The sequence below is a fragment of the Ranitomeya variabilis genome, chromosome 1 (assembly GCF_051348905.1).
Source record: "Ranitomeya variabilis isolate aRanVar5 chromosome 1, aRanVar5.hap1, whole genome shotgun sequence".
Lineage (NCBI taxonomy): Eukaryota > Metazoa > Chordata > Amphibia > Anura > Dendrobatidae > Ranitomeya > Ranitomeya variabilis.
The window spans coordinates 1,053,445,883-1,053,466,876 of record NC_135232.1 but is presented as its reverse complement, the minus strand read 5'-3'; the positions used below and the strand labels follow the sequence as shown (position 1 = coordinate 1,053,466,876).

At 45.1% G+C, this 20,994-nt stretch overlaps 1 protein-coding gene across 1 annotated transcript in view; it reads right to left on the bottom strand.

The window, feature by feature from the left end:
• NFXL1 (nuclear transcription factor, X-box binding like 1) overlaps positions 1–20,994 on the bottom strand; it is a 129,931-nt gene that overhangs the window by 83,122 nt on the left and 25,815 nt on the right. The window contains exon 11 of the mRNA XM_077279812.1: positions 19,166–19,288. Coding sequence (XP_077135927.1) covers positions 19,166–19,288 — 123 coding nt within the window. The remainder of the gene's footprint in view (positions 1–19,165; positions 19,289–20,994) is intronic.

Here is a 20,994-nt window from a genome sequence, read left to right as displayed (position 1 = left end):
CGCCTCGCGAGACCATCTTAATCCCGGGCATGCGCCGAACTTGCAAGATGGCGCCGGGAGTGCATATATGGCGCTGCTGACCGGCGCCTCCGGTCCTATGCAGTCCCTATTGCGCGGTTCTGCACGCCCGATGGCGGTGCAGTGTGCAGACTGACGCATGTTTTTTGGGGAGGGCCGCGCCGCACCTCCCGCAACCACAGAGGGACCCCCCTGGATGTTGCCTGCTGCATCTTACCTGGGGAGGTGACCGCGAACTCCTTGTCACCTCCCCCGCACACCCTAGAGGCCCACTAGCCTTTCGCGGTGGCGCTTCGGGTCACCACCTTAGCCGAGGCAGAGGGACCCCAGCTGCCTGAACCGGACTAGATGGCCCCGGAATTCCCACGTCGATCTGGTAAGTCCATAGGTCTCCCATCAAGGACAGGAAACCAACTGATGCGGGAGAGTGGTACCGCCTTTTTATCCGTAGGTTTCCTGTCCTTGGTGGGCGGATCCCCTCTCTCCGTGGTGCCGTCATGGGCGATCAGAGAAATTAGAAAAATGGTTAAAAAAAAAACCACACAGCAATTCTCTCTTTTGTGGGTTTTGTTCTTACGGTGTTCATTGTGCAGTAAAAATTTACTTTAGTCAGTACGATTACGGGGATACTAGACATATGGTTTATTTTGCATTTAAAGGGTTTGTCCACTTCCAGGACAATCACTTCTTGATCTAAATGTTTGGCCCTGATAAAATAAAAACCTAGAGGCTTACATTGCCATCATACCAAAGGAGGGGAGGGATGACATCCTATGTAGCAATTATCGCCCTATATCACTACTCAACACCGACCTGAAACTGTGGGCTAAGGTGTTGGCTTCAAGGATCAATGGTGTATTGGGTGGAATCATTCGCTCTGACCAGGTGGGCTTCGTGAAGGGTCGTGAAGGCAAAGACAACTCCATTAAAATTCTCCATGCCATTTCTTATGCAAAGAGGACTCAGACTCCATTAACCATTCTGTCAACAGATGCTGAGAAAGCATTTGACAGAATTAGTTGGCGATATATGGTCTGTACATTACAAAAATTTGCCTTCCCATCAGCTTTTATAGACGCTGTAATGTCCCTTTACGTCGATCCATCTGCCAAAGTCGTGGTGAGTGGTATTTTTTCTGAACCCTTTAACATAACCAACGGCACCAGGCAGGGCTGTCCTCTCTCACCCACCCTATTTATCATGGTCATGGAAACCCTGATGGAAAAGATAAGACAGGACAATGAGATTAAGGGCCTTAGGATGGGCAAGTCAGAGGTCAAAGTAGCTGCTTTTGCCGATGACCTTTTGATCTTGACCTCCAACCCCAAAACATCTTTTCCGAAGTTAATGTCTCTGTTTGCTGATTTTGGCGAGATCTCTAACTTCAAGTTAAACGCAAATAAATCTGAAGCATTAGGGTACCGTCACACAGTGCAATTTTGATCGCTACGACGGCACGATTCGTGACGTTCCAGCGATGCATTTACGATATCGCTGTGTCTGACACGCTACTGCGATCCGGATCCCCGCTGAGAATCGTACGTCGTAGCAGATCGTTTGAAACTTTCTTTCGTCGTCTAGGGTCCCGCTGTGGCGGCATGATTGCATTGTGTGACACAGGTTGTATACGATGTGCGCACAGTAACCAACAGCTTCTACATCGCAAATACGTCATGAAATTATCGCTCCAGCGCCGTGTATTGCAACGTGTGACCGCAGTATACGACGCTGGAGCGATACTTATACGACGCTGCTACGTCATGAATCGTGCCGTCGTAGCGATGAAAATGGCACTGTGTGACGGTACCCTTAAATATCTCGGCAAAGATTTCAGACATCCTGGAGTTGAGAGAAAACACCCCCTTTAACTGGCCCACAGAGAAACTAAAATATCTTGGTATATATTTAACGGCTGATCCCTCCTCCCTCTACAAATGCAATTACACCCCCCTCTTGGCACGACTTCAAACAGATCTAAAAAATTATGATCTCCCTTACTTATCTTGGATGGGAAGAATAAATGTTATTAAATCCTATATTTTCCCAAAAATATTTTATATCATGAACATGGTTCCCATACCCCTCCCCAACTCATTCTTCCATTCAGCTAACCAATCGATCTCTCATTTCGTATGGAAATACAAAAAAGCTAGACTTCCTTTTAAAATTCTCTCCCTTCCCAGAGGTAGGGGTGGCCTTGGCCTTCCTGATATCAAAACTTACTACAAAGCTATACATCTCGCCAGATGGATGAATCTGTTAAAACCTAACCCAGAAAATGTCAACACAAACTTAGAACTCGCTCTACTGGGTGATGAGGCTGATCTTTATCTTTGGTCGTCCTTCAAGTGCCCACATAGAAAATTTGATGAGATCCTACATAACACGCTATCTATAAGACGCTCCCTTATACCAAACCAACTTCCGTATTGCCATTTTCTCGACAATATACCGATTAAGATCATCCCATGGTTGGTGGACCCTACATACGAGGATGTCTGTGGCCTTTGGACATCCCTACCAAACGCTTCAATCTCTCAATTCCTATCAAACCAAGTCCCTTGCAATGATAATTGGCCGATCAATGCCACAAAACAACCTATACATTTTCTCCAAAAATACCACATAAACCGCATAATGACGAAATTCAGATCTGGGGTGGGTCACTCTTCAGAATGGCTCTGGCTCGATCTGCTAGTGAGGCTAAAATCACCAATCACTAGACTGGTTTCTAAATTATACACGAACCTCCTCAAAGCCCCAACTCAATTTAAACCCTGATATCTCTCCTCCTGGGAAGCGGAGTTAAAGATATCATTGTCCTCCCAAGAAACCCAACAGGTACTTGCCAACTCTCACGGGTTCTCCAGATGTATCTTATTACAAGAAAACGCGTTTAAAATTCTCTCTCGGTGGTACCGGACCCCAGAAAGGTTGTTTCATTTGGGATTAACAGACTCCCCGCTGTGTTGGAGATGCTCTCGCTCCGTTGGTTCCTTAGCACATAATTTTTTGGTTTTGCCAGGAAGTAGTGCAATTTTGGTCAGATATAAACAAATCTCTCCACCGTATGAACCTAATGGATTGAGACCTTGCTCCCCAGGATGTTCTGCTTTCCCTCCCTTCTTCCTCCTTTAACCCAAGGAGACACGACTTACTACCTATTTTACTAGAAGCTGCAAAGCACCTGATTTCAATGCATTGGATGAAAACTGCCTCCCCAACGCTAAAAGAATGGACTCTTAAGGTCCAAGACTTATATCGCTTAGAGGAACTGTCTAGCTGGGAAACACGTACCCACGAGAAATTCTGTGCTTCGTGGCTTCCTTGGGTTGAATTTTTATCTTCTCCCTCTAGCTCTGGAACATGAGTTTTCTCCATTCCCCCTACCTCAAATTTTTCAAGTAGACATGACGACCGACCTTGCCTCCACACCTATACCCAATACTAGCCTATTCCAGTCATTTTTTATGCCATCCACTCCTCCTCAATTGTCAATAAATTAATTTGCTGTATCATAGTCCTTCATGCCTCATCTTCTAGCCTTATAATTTTCTTTATTGACCATAACAGTATCTAAGGGTACCATCACACAGTGGCATTTTTATCGCTACGACGGCACGATTCGTGACGTTCTAGCGATATCGTTACGATCTCGCAGTGTCTGACACGCTACTGCGATCAGGCACCCAGCTGAGAATCGTACGTCGTAGCACATCGTTTGAAACTTTCTTTCGTCGCTGGATCTCCCGCTGTCATCGCTGGATCGTTGTGTGTGACAGCGATGCGTTCGCTGGTAACCAGGGTAAACATCGGGTTACTAAGCGCAGGGCCGCGCTTAGTAACCCGATGTTTACCGTGGTTACCAGCGTAAAAGTAAAAAAAAAAAAAAACCGTACATACTCACCATCTGATGTCCGTCAGGTCCCTTGCCGTCTGCTTTCCGCTCTGTCTGCCGGCCGGAAAGTGAGAGCAGATCACAGCGGTGACGTCGCCGCTGTGATCTGCTTTCACTTTACCGCGGCACTCAGTCACAGCGGGAAGCAGACTGCAAGGGACCGGACGGACATCAGATGGTGAGTATGTACGGTTTGTTTTTTTTTACTTTTACGCTGGTAACCAGGGTAAACATCGGGTTACTAAGCGCGGCCCTGCGCTTAGTAACCCGATGTTTACCCTGGTTACCCGGGGACTTCGGCATCGCTCCAGCGCCGTGATTGCACAGTGTGACCGCAGTCTACGACGCTGGAGCGATATTCATACGACGCTGCGACGTCACGGATCGTGCCGTCGTAGCGATTAAAATGGCACTGTGTGACGGTACCCTTAGGCTATCCACCCTGGACCTGAATCATTGTTTTATGTTTAATGCTCAATTGTCCTTTTTCTCCTAATAGGTTTATATTGATTATATAGATCTCCTGATTATTTTGAGACTTGTTGTCTAAAAATTATCTGAATTTGACATGTGAGCTAATGTTTATTATAACTCGTTTTCTGTTTATTGAAAAACTTAAATAAAGAATTAAAAAAAAATAAAATAAAATAAAAAACCTTATACTCCTCTCCTATGCCGGCACCATTCTAGCGGTGTCGGTACTTGCACTCCCCAGGGCGCTCATGAAGTTGTTGTGACACGTAGTGCCCGGCGCCCTATCAGCGCTGGCATCACTGTCCCGGCCTACGTACGGACTGAAGAGGAAGTCAGAGATCAACTGAGCCTTTTTATTTATTGCTAATTTTTAATCATCTTTACCAAGGGGGCATGGATCACTGGAGTGTCTTTAAAGGGAACCTGTCGCCCCCCTCAGGAGTTTGTAACTAAAAGAGTCACCTTAGGCAGCATTAATGCCGCATTCTGACAAGGTGGTTCTTTTAGTTATGCTCCCTGCACACGCTGAAATAAACACTTATAAAATGTGCCCCCTCATACCGTGAAATCGTCCCGGGGACGGGTCTTTCCCCACTAATCAGACGCAGCACAGCCGTCACTCATGGCCTCTGCGCGCCGGGCGCCGCCTCCTCTTCCTTCATTGGCGTCCTCGGCGCCTGTGCTGTATTTTTTTCTGGCATGCGCAGTTGCGCTGCCCTTTGAACTTACAGCGCAGGGGACGCTAATGAAGGAAGCATAACTAAAAGAGCCACCTCTTTTAGTTACAAACGCCTGAGGGGGTGACAGGTTCCCTTTAACTGCTCTGCATTATTACCCTGTGAGCACGTCCTTTGGAAAAAAACATAAAAATGATCTCCAAATAAAAATGACCATATTTCTGGAACCGTATAGTAGATTCTTAGGAAATAAGAAAACAAAATGCTCAGGGGAGCAATGAAAATATAATATGACCGTGTACAGAACATACCACAGCTCCTGGGCAGGGGAGGAAGCAAAAGATAATACTGACATTACAGCAGGAGATCGCAGAGGATACATTTTGTGAGATAAAATATTGTTTAAAAACAGTCAGTGAAATATTTTACCTGACAAAAGAAATCCTCTGTGATCCCCTGCTGTAATGTCAGTATTGTCTTTTGTTTCCTCCCCTGCCCAGGATATGTGGTATGTTCCGTACACGGACAGACACAGACAATTTTTAAAATGAACTTTCACTCGTGGGAAAACCCCTTTAATGTGACCGGCTTCCTCTGCCTGTAGACACATCGCGCATCTGCCGCCGGGATCAGCCAAATAATTCACTGCGCCTGTGAGGAATTCAGTGCGACAGTGTTCTGCTGGTGGTACCGCGCAAGAGGCTGGTACCAGCAGCAGTTTCCATATTGAGACACCTATCGCTTGGGTGTCCAATAAGGAGGTCGGTGAACTTCCGCATCTTGGAATCATGGGATCCGGACACATTTGGAACAGGATGTGAAGACATTACAAGGCAAGTATATATATTAAGATTGTTCTAAAGACTATGTAAATTAATAAAATTATTTATTTGTTTTGTAATTCGGAGGACTTTGTTTGTTCTATACATTTTTTTAATCTCTAGATTGTCTGCATTTATTTTGTGGTTGTCAATACCTTAGAGTCCCATCTAAGAGGACGGCTTGACCACGTGCCCACGGGCTCACACACTGATCGATATATGTGCCATGAACCTGTGCGCAAGAAGAATTGATCGATGTATTTCCTGTTTGCAGAGTGCCGTTGCACAGTTTGTATACAGCAATCACAGCACACATACATACATCATAATGAGTCCTATATTATGTGACTGGAGCAGCAGGGCTGGTGCACAGAAACAGGCAGATCAAGACCCCTATTCTTGTGATCAGTGGGGGGTCCAGTAGTGGGTCCCTCCGTGATCAGTCAGTTATCACCTATACGGATATTAGTTTATGAGTTGTGATTGTGTGCCAACCCCTATGAATGCGGATTATAAAGGAGAGGTTACAGTGAGTAATAATACTGAATGCCGGACCACATAAATCTTTTCTGAGTAAACGCCTTGAGAAGTTGTAAATTCCACAGGAGCCGGAAATGGTTTGTACAAGGGAGCGAAGCTGACTGTCAAAATGTGATTAATATCCTCTGTCCAGAATCCCGGAGACTGAAGACTGGAAGAAGCCACAGTGTGTGAAACTCAGACGTACACCTGGAAAATCGCTTTGTGAGCCTTTACCTTATTATAAATGATTTATTCCTAAATGATGTGTAATGACTATGGGGAACACCGGTCAGGGCTCCCGGCGAGTGGTCCGTGAATGATGGTGCGCGCATGTGTGCGACTACTTTACAATGTGTAACACTAGACGAGGAAGGGATACAATGGGAAACGGGGCAATGTGATTACAAGTCTTGTTTCCCAATCGTCTGCTGTAATAAAAGTCTAAGATTTCCTCCTCCTTAAACCCCAGGCGTCTGTGACCCCTTACTGATGACTGCAACATAACCAGACACTTACTAGACTTCGGGAGAAGGAAATATCCGAATGTGAGGAAAGAGCCTAATCCAGAATTAAACCTATTACATATGGATAATTGTAAAGAAGGATTGTCAGCTTATAATGGTTGTTCCGTCTCGTTATCACACCAGGATTTATGGACCGAGCAACTACAAGAAGGATCATCAGTGAGATGAAATAGGATTCTCAGTTTATACTTGGCATTTTCAGGTTCTTACAAGCTGTAGATCAGGAAAAAGGACTAATGTATTAAACAAGTCCAGACTAGAGTTGGGAGAATCGATTAATGACCTGGCCGATGGACTGGAGACCATCTGTGACCAGGAACAAGTCTACTTGCCTCCTGGCTTTCGCAGACCTTCTTTTAAGTAGGTGGGATTGCACGCCCGCTGCCCTGGAGTGACAGGTCTCTGCCTACATGGGGGCATAGGGAGAGACCTGCCAGTCATTGGCAGTGGGCGGGGAGAATCCGCCAGGGACCCGCCTGTCTGACTAGTCTACTGTACACTGCGGCTCTGTCCCTGGCCGCTTTTTAAGTAAGTTTTTCTTTGAAATGACATAGCGTTTCAGAGACAAACATAGCTGGCTGGGATCAACAACCTCATGGATTAGATTGTTTGGGACGGTGGAAATATTACTGATGGACCCAATTACAGCCAGGGGGATCTTATCAGTGACGCTGGTGTCAGTAATGTAATTTACCTGTCAGGGCTGTATAGCTACAGCACAGGTGAGAACGAAGCTGGACCTAAACATGCTATGGTGGGGATGACCGCTATCGCTTCCGATTTCCTTTCTACAGGAACACGTGGCCTGTGTTCTCCATCAGAAACATCAGCGGGCAGCGGCAGAACTTCGCACAGGATAAACTGAATTAGGAATCACAAGACAATTATGTCTCTGGAGAGTGGTGGAAAGTCAGGGGGACCCATATTAGATGGTCGGCATATCCAGCCAACATTAGTGATGTGTGAATCTATTGTGAATGAGCCTTAAGCAACGCACATCAATGTTATGTCATTTCAAACCAAATATCGTGTATTAGTGTAAGGTGCCGAACGGCATTTTTATAATGTGCCAGATGTCAACTGCCAGAATACATGGGTACATAACTTTATTTTTTTGTATTTATTTATTTTTTTATTATATACAGTACAGACCAAAGTTTGGACACACCTTCTCATTTAAAGATTTTTCTGTATTTTCATGACTATGAAAATTGTACATCCACACTGAAGGCATCAAAACTATGAATTAACACATGTAGAATTATATACTTAACAAAAAAGTGTGAAACAACTGAAATTATGTCTTATATTCTAGGTTCTTCAAAGTAGCCACCTTTTGCTTTGATGACTGCTTTCGACACTCTTGGCATTCTCTTGATGAGCTTCAAGAGGTAGTCACCGGGAATGGTTTTCACTTCACAGGTGTGCCCTGTCAGGTTTATTAAGTGGGATTTCTTGCCTTATAAAAGGGGTTGGGACCATCAGTTGTGTTGAGCAGAAGTCTGGTGGATACAAAGCTGATAGTCCTACTGAACAGACTGTTTCGCAGGTTAACAGCAGCTCAGATTAGAGACCAGGTCAATGCCACACAGAGTTCTAGCAGGAGACACATCTCTACAACAACTGTTAAGAGGAGACTTTGTGCAGCAGACCTTCATGGTAAAATAGTTACTAGGAAACCACTGCTAAGGACAGGCAACTAGCAGAAGAGACTTGTTTGGGCTAAAAAACACAAGGAATGGACATTAGACCAGTGGAAATCTGTGCTTTGGTCTGATGAGTCCAAATTTGTGATCTTTGGTTCCAACCACCGTGTCTTTGTGCGACGCAGAAAAGGTGAACAGATTGACTCTACATGCCTGGTTCCCACCGTGAAGCATGGAGGAGGAGGAGTGATGGTGTGGGGGTGCTTTGCTGATGACACTGTGGGATTTATTCAAAACTAGATGGTGGCCCGATTCGAACGCATCGGGTATTCTAGAATGCACAACCACGTAGTATATAACACAACCCACGTAGTATATAGCATAGCCACGTAGTATATAACAGCCCACGCAGTATATAACACAGCCCACGCAGTATATACCACAGGCCACGTAGTATATTGCACAGCCCACGCAGTATATAACACAGCCCACGCAGTATATAACACAGCCCACGCAGTATATAACACAGCCCACGCAGTATATAACACAGCCCACGCAGTATATAACACAGCCCACGCAGTATATAACACAGCCCACGCAGTATATAACACAGCCCACGCAGTATATAACACAGCCCACGCAGAATATAACACAGCCCACGTAGAATATAACACAGCCCACGCAGTATATAACACAGCCCACGCAGTATATAACACAGCCCACGCAGTATATAACACAGCCCACGCAGTATATAACACAGCCCACGCAGTATATAACACAGCCCACGCAGTATATAACACAGCCCACGCAGTATATAACACAGCCCACGCAGTATATAACACAGCCCACGCAGTATATAACACAGCCCACGCAGTATATAACACAGCCCACGCAGTATATAACACAGCCCACGCAGTATATAACACAGCCCACGCAGTATATAACACAGCCCACGCAGTATATAACACAGCCCACGCAGTATATAACACAGCCCACGCAGTATATAACACAGCCCACGCAGTATATAACACAGCCCACGCAGTATATAACACAGCCCACGCAGTATATAACACAGCCCACGCAGTATATAACACAGCCCACGCAGTATATAACACAGCCCACGCAGTATATAACACAGCCCACGCAGTATATAACACAGCCCACGCAGTAGATCGCACAGCCCACGCAGTAGATCGCACAGCCTATGCAGTATATAACACAGCCACGTAGTATATAGCACAGCCCATGCAGTATATAACACAGGCCACGCAGTATATAACACAGGCCACGTAGTATATAGCAATGTGGGCACCATATCCCTGTTAAAAAAAACTATTAAAATAAAAAATAGTTATATACTCACCTTCCGTCAGCCCCCAGATCCAGCCCAGGCCTTTACCGATGCTCCTCGCGACGCTCCGGTCCCAGTAACGCCTAGCGGCAATAACCCGTGATCATGAAGCGGTCTCGCGAGACCGCCACGTGATCTCGGGGCATTGCCACAATGCATTCTTGGGACCGGAGAACGAGGAGCGGGAAAGGCTGCGGCGGACTTCGGAAGGTGAGAATATAATGTTGTTTTTTTTAAATTATTTTTAACATTATATCTTTTTACTATTGATGCTGCATAGGCAGCATCAATAGTAAAAAGTTGGTCCAGGATGGTAGCTGACTGGTCGCGGCTGGCTGGGCGCGACCAATCAGCGAAGCGTGATTTAAATCCCGCGCCAATGTCGCTGATTGGTTGCGGCCGGCCGCGACCAATCAGCGAAACGGTGGGACCGGAGCATCGCGAGGAGCAGGAAAAGCTGCAGTGGACGCCGGAAGGTGAGAATATCAAGATTTTTATTTTTTTTTTTTAATTATTTTTAACATTATATCCTTTTACTATTGATGCTGCATAGGCAGCATCAATAGTAAAAAGTTGGTCCGGGATGGTCGCCGATTGGTTGGACCCGGCCGGCCGCGACCAATCAGCGAAGCGGTGTTTAAATCCCGCGCCATAACCCGTGATGACGTGGCGGTCTCGCGAGACCGCTAAATCATCTGGGCAATTTCGCAATGCATCACTGGGAACGGAAGCTGCAGAGAGCATCGAGAGGAGCGGGAAAGCTGCAGAGGCGACGGAAGGGGAGAATAGCATGATTTTTTTATTTTATTATTTTTAACATTATATTTTTTTTACTATTGATGCTGCATAGCCAGCATCAATAGTAAAAAGTTAGTCCGGGATGGGGCGACACACTGGCGCTGATTGGAGGGGAGTAGGGAGGGGGCACTGACTGGAGGAGAGTAGGGAGGGGCCAATTCACGGCCGGACTAAGCCTGTCGCTGAATAAGCGACCTGGGATTTCCGTTACAGACAGACAAACAGACGGAAGTACCCCTTAGACGATTATATAGATTGAAGGCGTACTGAACCAGCATGGCTACCACAGCATCTTGCAGCGGCATGCTATTCCATCCGGTTTGCGTTTAGTTGGACCATCATTTATTTTTCAACAAGACAATGACCCTAAACACACCTCCAGGCTGTGTAAGGGCTATTTGACCAAGATGGAGAGTGATGGGGTGCTACGCCAGATGACCTGGCCTCCAGTCACCAGACCTGAATCCAATCGAGATGGTTTGGAGTGAGCTGGACCGCAGAGTGAAGGCAAAAGGGCCAACAAGTGCTAAGCATCTCTGGGAACTCCTTCAAGATTGTTGGAAGACCATTCCCGGTAACTACCTCTTGAAGCTCATCAAGAGAATGCCAAGAATGTGCAAAGCAGTCATCAAAGCAAAAGGTGGCTACTTTGAAGAACCTAGAATATAAGACATATTTTCAGTTGTTTCACACTTTTTTGTTAAGTATATAATTCCACATGTGTTAATTCATAGTTTTGATGCCTTCAGTGTTAATGTACAATTTTCATAGTCATGAAAATACAGAAAAATCTTTAAATGAGAAGGTGTGTCCAAACTTTTGGTCTGTACTGTATATTTTTGCATTTTGAAATATGTCAAAAGTATAAAAAAGGGTACAAAACCTCAATATATACAATAATATGCTACATTTTTATTTGCTTCACAGTATTATCATATTTTATGACTTAATAATAGTGTGGCATTGTATTAGTAATGTGCTATGTGAACTTTAATGCAACGGCGCCTCTACTGGCCAAAGTATAGAAAAGATTCCTCGTTATCAGGGACTAGATGGTGGCCCGATTCTAACGCATCGGGTATTCTAGAATATGTATGCGTAGTGTATAGCACAGCCCACGCAGTACATTGCGCAGCCCACACAGTACACGTAGTACATTGCGCAGCCCACGGAGTACATTGCGCAGCCCACGGAGTACATTGCGCAGCCCACGGAGTACATTGCGCAGCCCACGCTGGACATTGCGCAGCCCACGCTGGACATTGCGCAGCCCACGTTGGACATTGCGCAGCCCACGTTGGACATTGCGCAGCCCCACCTTGTATATTGCCCAGCCCACGTTGTATATTGCCCAGCCCACGTTGTATATTGCCCAGCCCACGTAGTATATTGCCCAGCCCACGTAGTATATTGCCCAGCCCACGTAGTATATTGCCCAGCCCACGTAGTATATTGCCCAGCCCACGTAGTATATTGCCCAGCCCACGTAGTATATTGCCCAGCCACGTGCTATATTGCCCAGCCACATAGTATATTGCCCAGTGACGTAGTATATTGCCCAGCCACGTACTATATTGCGCAGCCCACATAGTATATTGCCCAGCCACATAGTATATTGCCCAGTCACGTAGTATATTGCCTAGTTACATATACATAGTTACATAGTTATTAAGGTTGAAGGAAGACTTTAAGTCCATCTAGTTCAACCCATAGTCTAACCTAACATGCCCTAACATGTTGATCCAGAGGAAGGCAAAAAAAAAACCATGTGGCAAAGAGTAAGCTCCACCTTGGGGAAAAAAATTCCTTCCCGACTCCACATACGGCAATCAGACTAGTTCCCTGGATCAACGCCCTATCAAGGAATCTAGTGTATATACCCTGTAACATTACACTTTTCCAGAAAGGTATCCACTCCCCTCTTAAATTTAAGTAATGAATCACTCATTACAACATCATACGGCAGAGAGTTCCATAGTCTCACTGCTCTTACAGTAAAGAACCCGCGTCTGTTATTATGCTTAAACCTTCTTTCCTCCAGACGTAGAGGATGCCCCCTTGTCCCTGTCTCAGGTCTATGATTAAAAAGATCATCAGAAAGGTCTTTGTACTGTCCCCTCATATATTTATACATTAACATAAGATCACCCCTTAGTCTTCGTTTTTCCAAACTAAATAGCCCCAAGTGTAATAACCTATCTTGGTATTGCAGACCCCCCAGTCCTCTAATAACCTTGGTCGCTCTTCTCTGCACCCGCTCCAGTTCAGCTATGTCTTTCTTATACACCGGAGACCAGAGCTGTGCACAGTATTCTAAGTATGGTCGAACTAGTGACTTGTATAGAGGTAAAATTATGTTCTCCTCATGAGCATCTATGCCTCTTTTAATGCATCCCATTATTTTATTTGCCTTTGTAGCAGCTGCCTGACACTGGCCACTGAATATGAGTTTGTCATCCACCCATACACCCGGTCTTTTTCACTGACGGTTTTGCCCAGAGTTTTAGAATTAAGCACATAGTTATACATCTTATTACTTCTACCCAAGTGCATGACCTTACATTTATCCCCATTAAAGCTCATTTGCCATTTATCAGCCCAAGCTTCTAGTTTACATAAATCATCCTGTAATATAAAATTGTCCTCCCCTGTATTGATTACCCTGCAGAGTTTAGTGTCATCTGCAAATATTGAAATTCTACTCTGAATGCCCTCTACAAGGTCATTAATAAATATGTTAAAAAGAAGAGGGCCCAATACTGACCCCTGTGGTACCCCACTGCTAACCGCGACCCAGTCCGAGTGTGCTCCATTAATAACCACCCTTTGTTTCCTATCCCTGAGCCAGCTCTCAACCCACTTACACATATTTTCCCCTATCCCCATTATTCTCATTCTAGTGACGTAGTATATTGCACAGTCACATAGTATATTGCCCAGTCACGTAGTATATTGCCTAGTGACGTAGTATATTGCCCAGCGACGTAGTATATTGCCCAGCCACGTAGTATATTGCTCAGCCACGTAGTATATTGCCCAGTCACGTAGTATATTGCCCAGTCACGTAGTATACAGCACAGAGCCACGTAGTATATTGCCCAGTCACGTAGTATATTGGCCAGTCACGTAGTATATTGCCCAGTCACGTAGTATATTGCCCAGTCACGTAGTATATTGCCCAGTCACGTAGTATACAGCACAGAGCCACGTAGTATATTGGCCAGTCACGTAGTATATTGGCCAGTCACGTAGTATATTGGCCAGTCACGTAGTATGCACCATATCCCTGTTAAAAAAATAAAATAAAATAAAATAAAAAATAGTTACATACTCACCTCTTGGAGCTTCCGGATCGAAGCGTCCGGTTACCGATGCTCCTCGCGCGCTCCGGTCTGAAGATTGCATTGCGGTCTCGCGAGACTGCACGTTGTCATCTCGCGAGACCGCACTGCATGCAGCGGTCACCGGGGCGTCGCGAGGAGCATCGGTAACCGGCCGCTTCGATCCGGGGGGGGGGGTGAGTATGTAAGTATTTTTTATTTTTTTATTATTTTTAACATTAGATATTTTTACTATTCGTGCTGCATAGGCAGCATGAATAGTAAAAAGTTGGTCACACAGGGTTAATAGCAGCGTTAACCGAGTGCGTTACACCGCGGTCAACGCTGCCATTAACCCTGTGTGAGCGCTGACCGGAGGGGAGTACGGAGCGGGTGCTGTGACCGGACGGGAGTACGGAGCGGGCGCTGTGACCGGAGGGGAGTACGGAGCGGGCGCTGTGACCGGAGGGGAGTGTAGAGCGGGCGCTGTGACCGGAGGGGAGTACGGAGCGGGCGCTGTCACCGGAGGGGAGTACGGAGTGGAGGAAGGAGCGGCCATTTTCTTTCGGACTTTGCCCGTCGCTGATTGGTCGAGGCTGTTTTGCCACGACCAATCAGTGACTTGGATTTCCATGACTGACAGAGGCCGCGACCAATGAATATCCGTGACAGACAGAAGGACAGACAGAAAGACGGAAGTGACCCTTAGACAATTATACAGTAGATTTAAAAAAGGAAAAACAACCACTTGTTATGTTAGTTTTGTTTGGCCATTTAAAGTGTTCTTGTTTGATTGGTTTATTGAAAATAAAAAGTTATATATTTTTTTGAAAGAAGAAAAAAAATGTGAAAAAAAAAAAATCAAACTAAATTGTGATAAAAAGGTGCAATTCTCGAACGAGGTTTTTAATATGCAGGTTGGTTCAGGAGCCCCTGGCTGGGGAGCAGGGCACTACATCACACATATTGGGGTGCTCACTGTATGTAACCCCATTACGCTGCATTATGGCACTGGTGTCACCATGTACTAAACTCAGGGTCCAGTTCATGAAAGCTTTTACGCCAGTACTGTGCATGGAGTGGGGCCGGAACGTGGCGACTGCCTATCGTCAAACCCATGATGAGCGGTGGCAGCAAACTAATGGTTATGACTGCCACGTTCTTTGTCCAATACTTTAAAGGGGTAGTCCAGTTACAATATATTTATAGGCCAAACTATCCAATTGTGAGGGTCTTACACCCAGCACTAACATCAGCTCCAGCAGCAGCTGGATGCAAATAATGAAAGGAGCAGAACAGTGCAGCTACATTCAATGTGTAGCAGCTGCGGCCAGATACTGCAGATCAGCTCTGTTTCTTTTAAAGGAAATCTCTTGGTGCGATCAAACCCCCACCCCCCATCTCTAAAAACGGCACATATGAGTCACATATGAGTCTGCAGGTCTTTGAAATGAAATATCCATTGACACCTTTATATTTTCTATCTGTTGCTGCATTAAATGAGAATTTTGAGTTTTAATTTACATGCAAATAAGGTGTTACGTGCTCAATGGCTGACAGAGCACTTCCCGAGCCTCTGCCTGGTGAGGTTCTTTCCCCTTCCCAGCAGCAGCTTTTTTAACTTAATTGATCGCTCACTGTCCAATTTCCTTCCCTCGTATCTGATGTCAAACAGATAGTCAGCTAAATCAAACTAAAGAGTTAGGTGTTGGGAGTGGAAACACCCTTGGGAGGCAGTGGCTATTTAAGTGCCCAGATCATGTTCCCCTAATTTGTATATGGATTAAAATGACAATTACTTGGGAATGCAGCAACAGATAGAAGATATAAAAGTTGTGATGAACCCGCACCTCGCCAACCCGCCTGACGTCACCATTACGTCAATGCAGTCTCCACACTTTCACCAACGAGAAGTTCCGCACCCTCTGGGGACATGCAAGGTCAGCTTGGTACAGTTTTACACAGATAACCCTCTGTCCACACTGGCCAAGGAAGGCATGAGCATGCGGCCAACAACACTCGACCACAACCCTGACAGGCCCCTTTCACTAGCACTAGTGAAACAGATCCTGGTCAGCCTGGTAGGACTGCCCCCAGTACCTCATTAGATATAAGCCAGAAACCAGCCATGGTAGCATGGAAAGTTAAGCCGAGAAACAGACGTCTAGATTCGTGGCTTGAGGTGAAAGAGCAGCCAAAGGGTAAATTATATATTTAATCGCCTTAAGGGCACACTAGACAATACACTATAAACACGATAGTTATACATATACAGTCATCAGATACACAAATACAATAGTGTTAAAACAGAGTATGCAGAATATAAGAGTCATTTACAGTAGATGAAAGGCTTAACTTGCGGGGGAGGCTTGTGGTCCCCTCTGTTCCTTGACTTGTCTCCACAATATACTTCTGTGTGACCTCCCCAGAGAAAAAGCAATAGGCCATGCTTTACACATTTAACCCCTTTGGGTCACTCCCCTCCTGCCCCCTGGGCTGAACCTAAGTCCTCTTCCACTTGCCTCTAGCAGCTAAAAACTCCAAAACCTAAGAGTGGTCATAACCCCTTAATGGACAGTCCTAGGGAGGCAGTTTTGTCGCCATCGGATCCAGTCAGGCCACTGCTACGCGTTGAGATCAAATACAGCTTTGCTACCTGGCTCCTACTAGTCATTCTATGTACCTCCCCGCCCTGGCGTGCTAGAATGGATCAAGACCCTGGAAGACATTCGACCCCTTCCAGAGATGAAATCCTGTCTGAACAAAGCAGTCAGACCCCATGGTATCCATGTTGCAAGCACTACTTTTGTCTTCACCTTAGCTGGCTCAAGGTGTGAGATCTGTCACCCACAGTCTTTTAAGGTTTGGCCCCCTGAGCTAGGTGTCCTGGGGTTATATAATCCCATGCCAAATAGGACACAACAGGCTCATCTGGCTCTAACTCTGCAACATATCAGGCTGCCGTCACACTATCAGTATTTTGTCAGGATTTTACCTCAGTATATGTAAGCCAAAACCAGGAGTGGAACAATCTGAGGAAAAGTATAATAGAAACATCTGCACCACTTCTGCATTTATCACCCACTCCTGGTTTTGGCTTACAAATACTGAGGTAAAATCCTGACCAAATACTGCTAGTGTGACCGCAGCCTCAGAGTAAAACATACACCCTGCAAATGGGAACAGCTGACAGGTTCACTTAATGATTGATTTGTGTCACATACACACCAGCATATTGTTTGGGCGCCAAATTTTTATGTGCATCACTTTTATGAATATGGTGAATGGCATACTTTGTGCATATACTCCATTACAGATAAAACACAAAAATTATTAATTGCTGCTAATTCTCCTTGTCTCTGCCCATTTATTACCAGTACATTTGACAGGCTGGTTGCTAAAAATGTGCGGCTTGACAACCCCTTTAAGGGGTTAAAATAGTAGTACAGCCTAGTAAATCACAAATGGCTCAGGATAGAAGTTGACTCCATAACGCTGTGATTCCCGTTAGGTTGGTGCAATCCTCATTATCCATCTGCATGGACCAATACAATCTCATAGGCTCAGAAACTGGGCACCATTAAAAGAGTACCCCCACCTCCAACATCCTATCCCAATAGGTGGAAGGTGAAATAATAATATTAAGCAAATACCTCCCATTAGAAATGTGGTATAGTTTTTTTTTTTTAATTTGCCATGTCTCTTTCCTCATATGCAGTCATTGCAGGACCTTAGGTATCCATGGTTACGACTACTAGCAACTAGCCAGCTGTCGCTTTATCAGTGGACGTAACCATGGATACCTGAGGTAAACTATGCTACATATCTAATTGGAGGCATTTGCTAATATTATTATTAAACCTACTACATATTGGGATAAGATTGGAGATGGGAATACCCCTTTAAATGTGCTGTCCAGTCTTATAATAAAAACTTAAAGCACCACTGAGCAGGGGAGAAGTGATGGCAGCCGGCTTTGGCACCACACGCGGGGAAGCAGCGAATGCTGTGGCGCTGCTTCCCCCGCGGCCGGCCGTGTGGTACTGATGTGGCACACGGCTGCCGCATGTGTGTCACATGGACACATATCTCTGATACCGTGTTTACCGGTACCGGAAATATCAGGATGTGTGAAGCTGGCCTTAGACGGCGTGATGTGATGTCTTACAAAGTGCTTGTCAATAAGTCCACTGCAGTTTCCTTTTGTTATTTCAGTGCTGGAGTGCTCCTACTAATATTAGTTCTTTGACCTTAGTATCAGTCTTCAGCTGTTCCTGGCGTCACTCCAGCTCCGGTCCGCCATCTTATGACTGCAACTTCTTCTGGCTCTGTTCTGGCTCACATAGACTTACACTGAGTAGGTAACTTCTGGATGGCCCAGCAAACACTGGAGCGATCCGGCAGGTCAGACCGGAGTGGTGCCAATAACACATGAAGATGGCAGCAGGTGGGTATTAAACTGGGGGCCGGGAACTTTGATTAGTGACACCACTCCAGTGCTGCAATAAAAAGGAAAACTAAAATGCTGCAGTGGTGCTTCGCAGGGGTTGTCCACTACAAAGCAATCCCTCCTCAACCTGATAATTTCCCCTGTTAAAATAAAACACTTATACTTACCTCCCGTATCGGCGCCGTTCCAGCGGTGTGGGCACTCGCGTTCCTGAGACTCACGTGAGGTTGCTACGTGATGTGATCTGGTCACCCAATCAGTGCCGGCGTCACTGTCCCCACCTTTGGACATGCAAGTAATCAAGAAGAATTGAGAGAACAGCCGCATATCTCACTTCCTGATGATTATTGTTCTGAAGGACAAGGAAGCCGTGACTGGTTGGGCACACGGCTCACTTGGGAACGTGAGTGCCGTCAACACTGGAACGACGCTGCCACTGGAGCCAAGTAGAAGTGTTTTTATCTTAACGGTAGCAAACATTCAGAGTGAGAAGTGGAAAATCCCTTTTAGGGACACTTCGACCATATTTTGTTTCAGGTCCTTACCATTCAAGATTTCTTCTTGCTGTCGATCAGTGGAACATAAAGAACCTAGTCAAGTCCACAACAAGCTTTTATTTTGCAGCAGTTAAAATTGCAAATCCCTTCCATCTTTCTCCAGTCCTACCTTTCTCTTGCACTGGTGCCTCTGGCAATCCCGGGTTTTGGGGCATTTGGTTTCGCATAGATAAGGCTTATGACAAGGCATTCGTTTGGTGTGCTTGCCACAACGACACTGCTTCTCGACCTCCTTAAATAGAGAAATATTAGAGCGTCAGCCCACGACTGGTAATGGGTTTATACTTAGTGACGGAGCCAAATTTTTGAAATCTGACCAGTGTCACTCTATGTGGTAATAGTTCTGCAACGCTTCAACAAATCCCAGTGATTTTGAGATTGTTTTTTCCTGAAACATTGTACTTTATGATAATGGTAAACTTAGGTCAAAATGTTTTGTGTTTATTTATAAAAAATATCAAAAATTTGAGAAAAATGTTAAAAAATTAGCAATTTTCTAAATTTGAATGATTATCCCTTTAATCCAGATGGTCATACCACAGCAAACCATTAATAAATAACATTTCCCTCCTGTCGGCTTTACATCAGCACCATTTGTAAAATGTTATTTTATTTTGTTAGCATTTTAGGAAGTTTAAAAATGTTGCAGCAATTTTTCATTTTTTTCAAGGAAATTTACAAAATTTATTTTTTTAGGGACAGATCCATGTTTGAAGTGACTTTAGGGGTCCCATATATTGAGAAACCCCCAAACATGATACTATTTTAAAAACAGGACCCCTAGACATATTGAAAACTGCTGTCAGGTAGTTTATTAACCCTTCAGGTGCTTTACAGGAATTAATGCAAAGTGGTATGACAGAAATGAAAATGTGTAATTTTACCACCTAAATGCCTCTAACTTCTGAACAGGTTACAACAGCCGTCAGACTCTAAGGCCGCTATTTGGTCATGAATTGCCATGGCAAACATCAGGACCACAAAATCATGATCTGAGGGCACCAATTGGGATAAAGAGGAAGCCCCCACACTCTGTTAACCATTTATACTGATGTAGTCACTATTGACAGCAGCATCTAAGGGGTTAAACAGATTTGGATGGTGCAAACACTGATCATGGCTGATGCAGCAAGTTGTCAGCTATAGTGGACAGCCGACAGCTGCGGGATTGTCACCTTTATGGGGAGGCTGTTCTCTTATATCTCAGGTCAGTTAAAAGACGTATTGGCGGTCATTAAGGGGTTAAGGAAAGTGCCTTGCTGCCAATTACTGCTCAAGCTGAACTGGACTCAGCCGTGCGACTCAGGGAATGAAAAGAACTTTGTGTATATTGCATCAATTTACCAAGAAGTGCTAAAGAAGCAGTCACCCTGAAAATCAATAGCTGCTTATACCGGAAGGGAAACCACTCTACGAAATCAGATTAGAAGTAAAAATATTCTGTGACCTTTCTGCAAAACTCAAGAGGCTATTCTGGAACCATTCTGTATTAGTCCAACACATCTAAATAAAAGAAGAATCGTTGTGGTCATGTGCCCCACTCCTCCATGAGCCCCACTCCTCCATGAGCCCCACTCCTCCATGAGCCCCACTCCTCCATGAGCCCCACTCCTCCATGAGCCCCACTCCTCCATGAGCCCCACTCCTCCATGAGCCCCACTCCTGACAATCTACAGATAGTAAAAGATCAGGCAAATGGACTCCATGGGGTTTATCATCTATATTAAGATGGAAAACAATGGGAATTATTATTTTTTTTTTTACCCAAATGATTTCCAAAGTTAATACTTCCTTTGAGCATCAAGTCCCGCAGTCCCATGAAGTAGCCAAGAAACCACTTCAATCAATGTACAAAAGGAGTGAGTCTGCGATAAATGGACATTAAATTATAATGGAACAGGACTATTTAATGAGCACCGAAGAAGAGCAGTGCAGTCA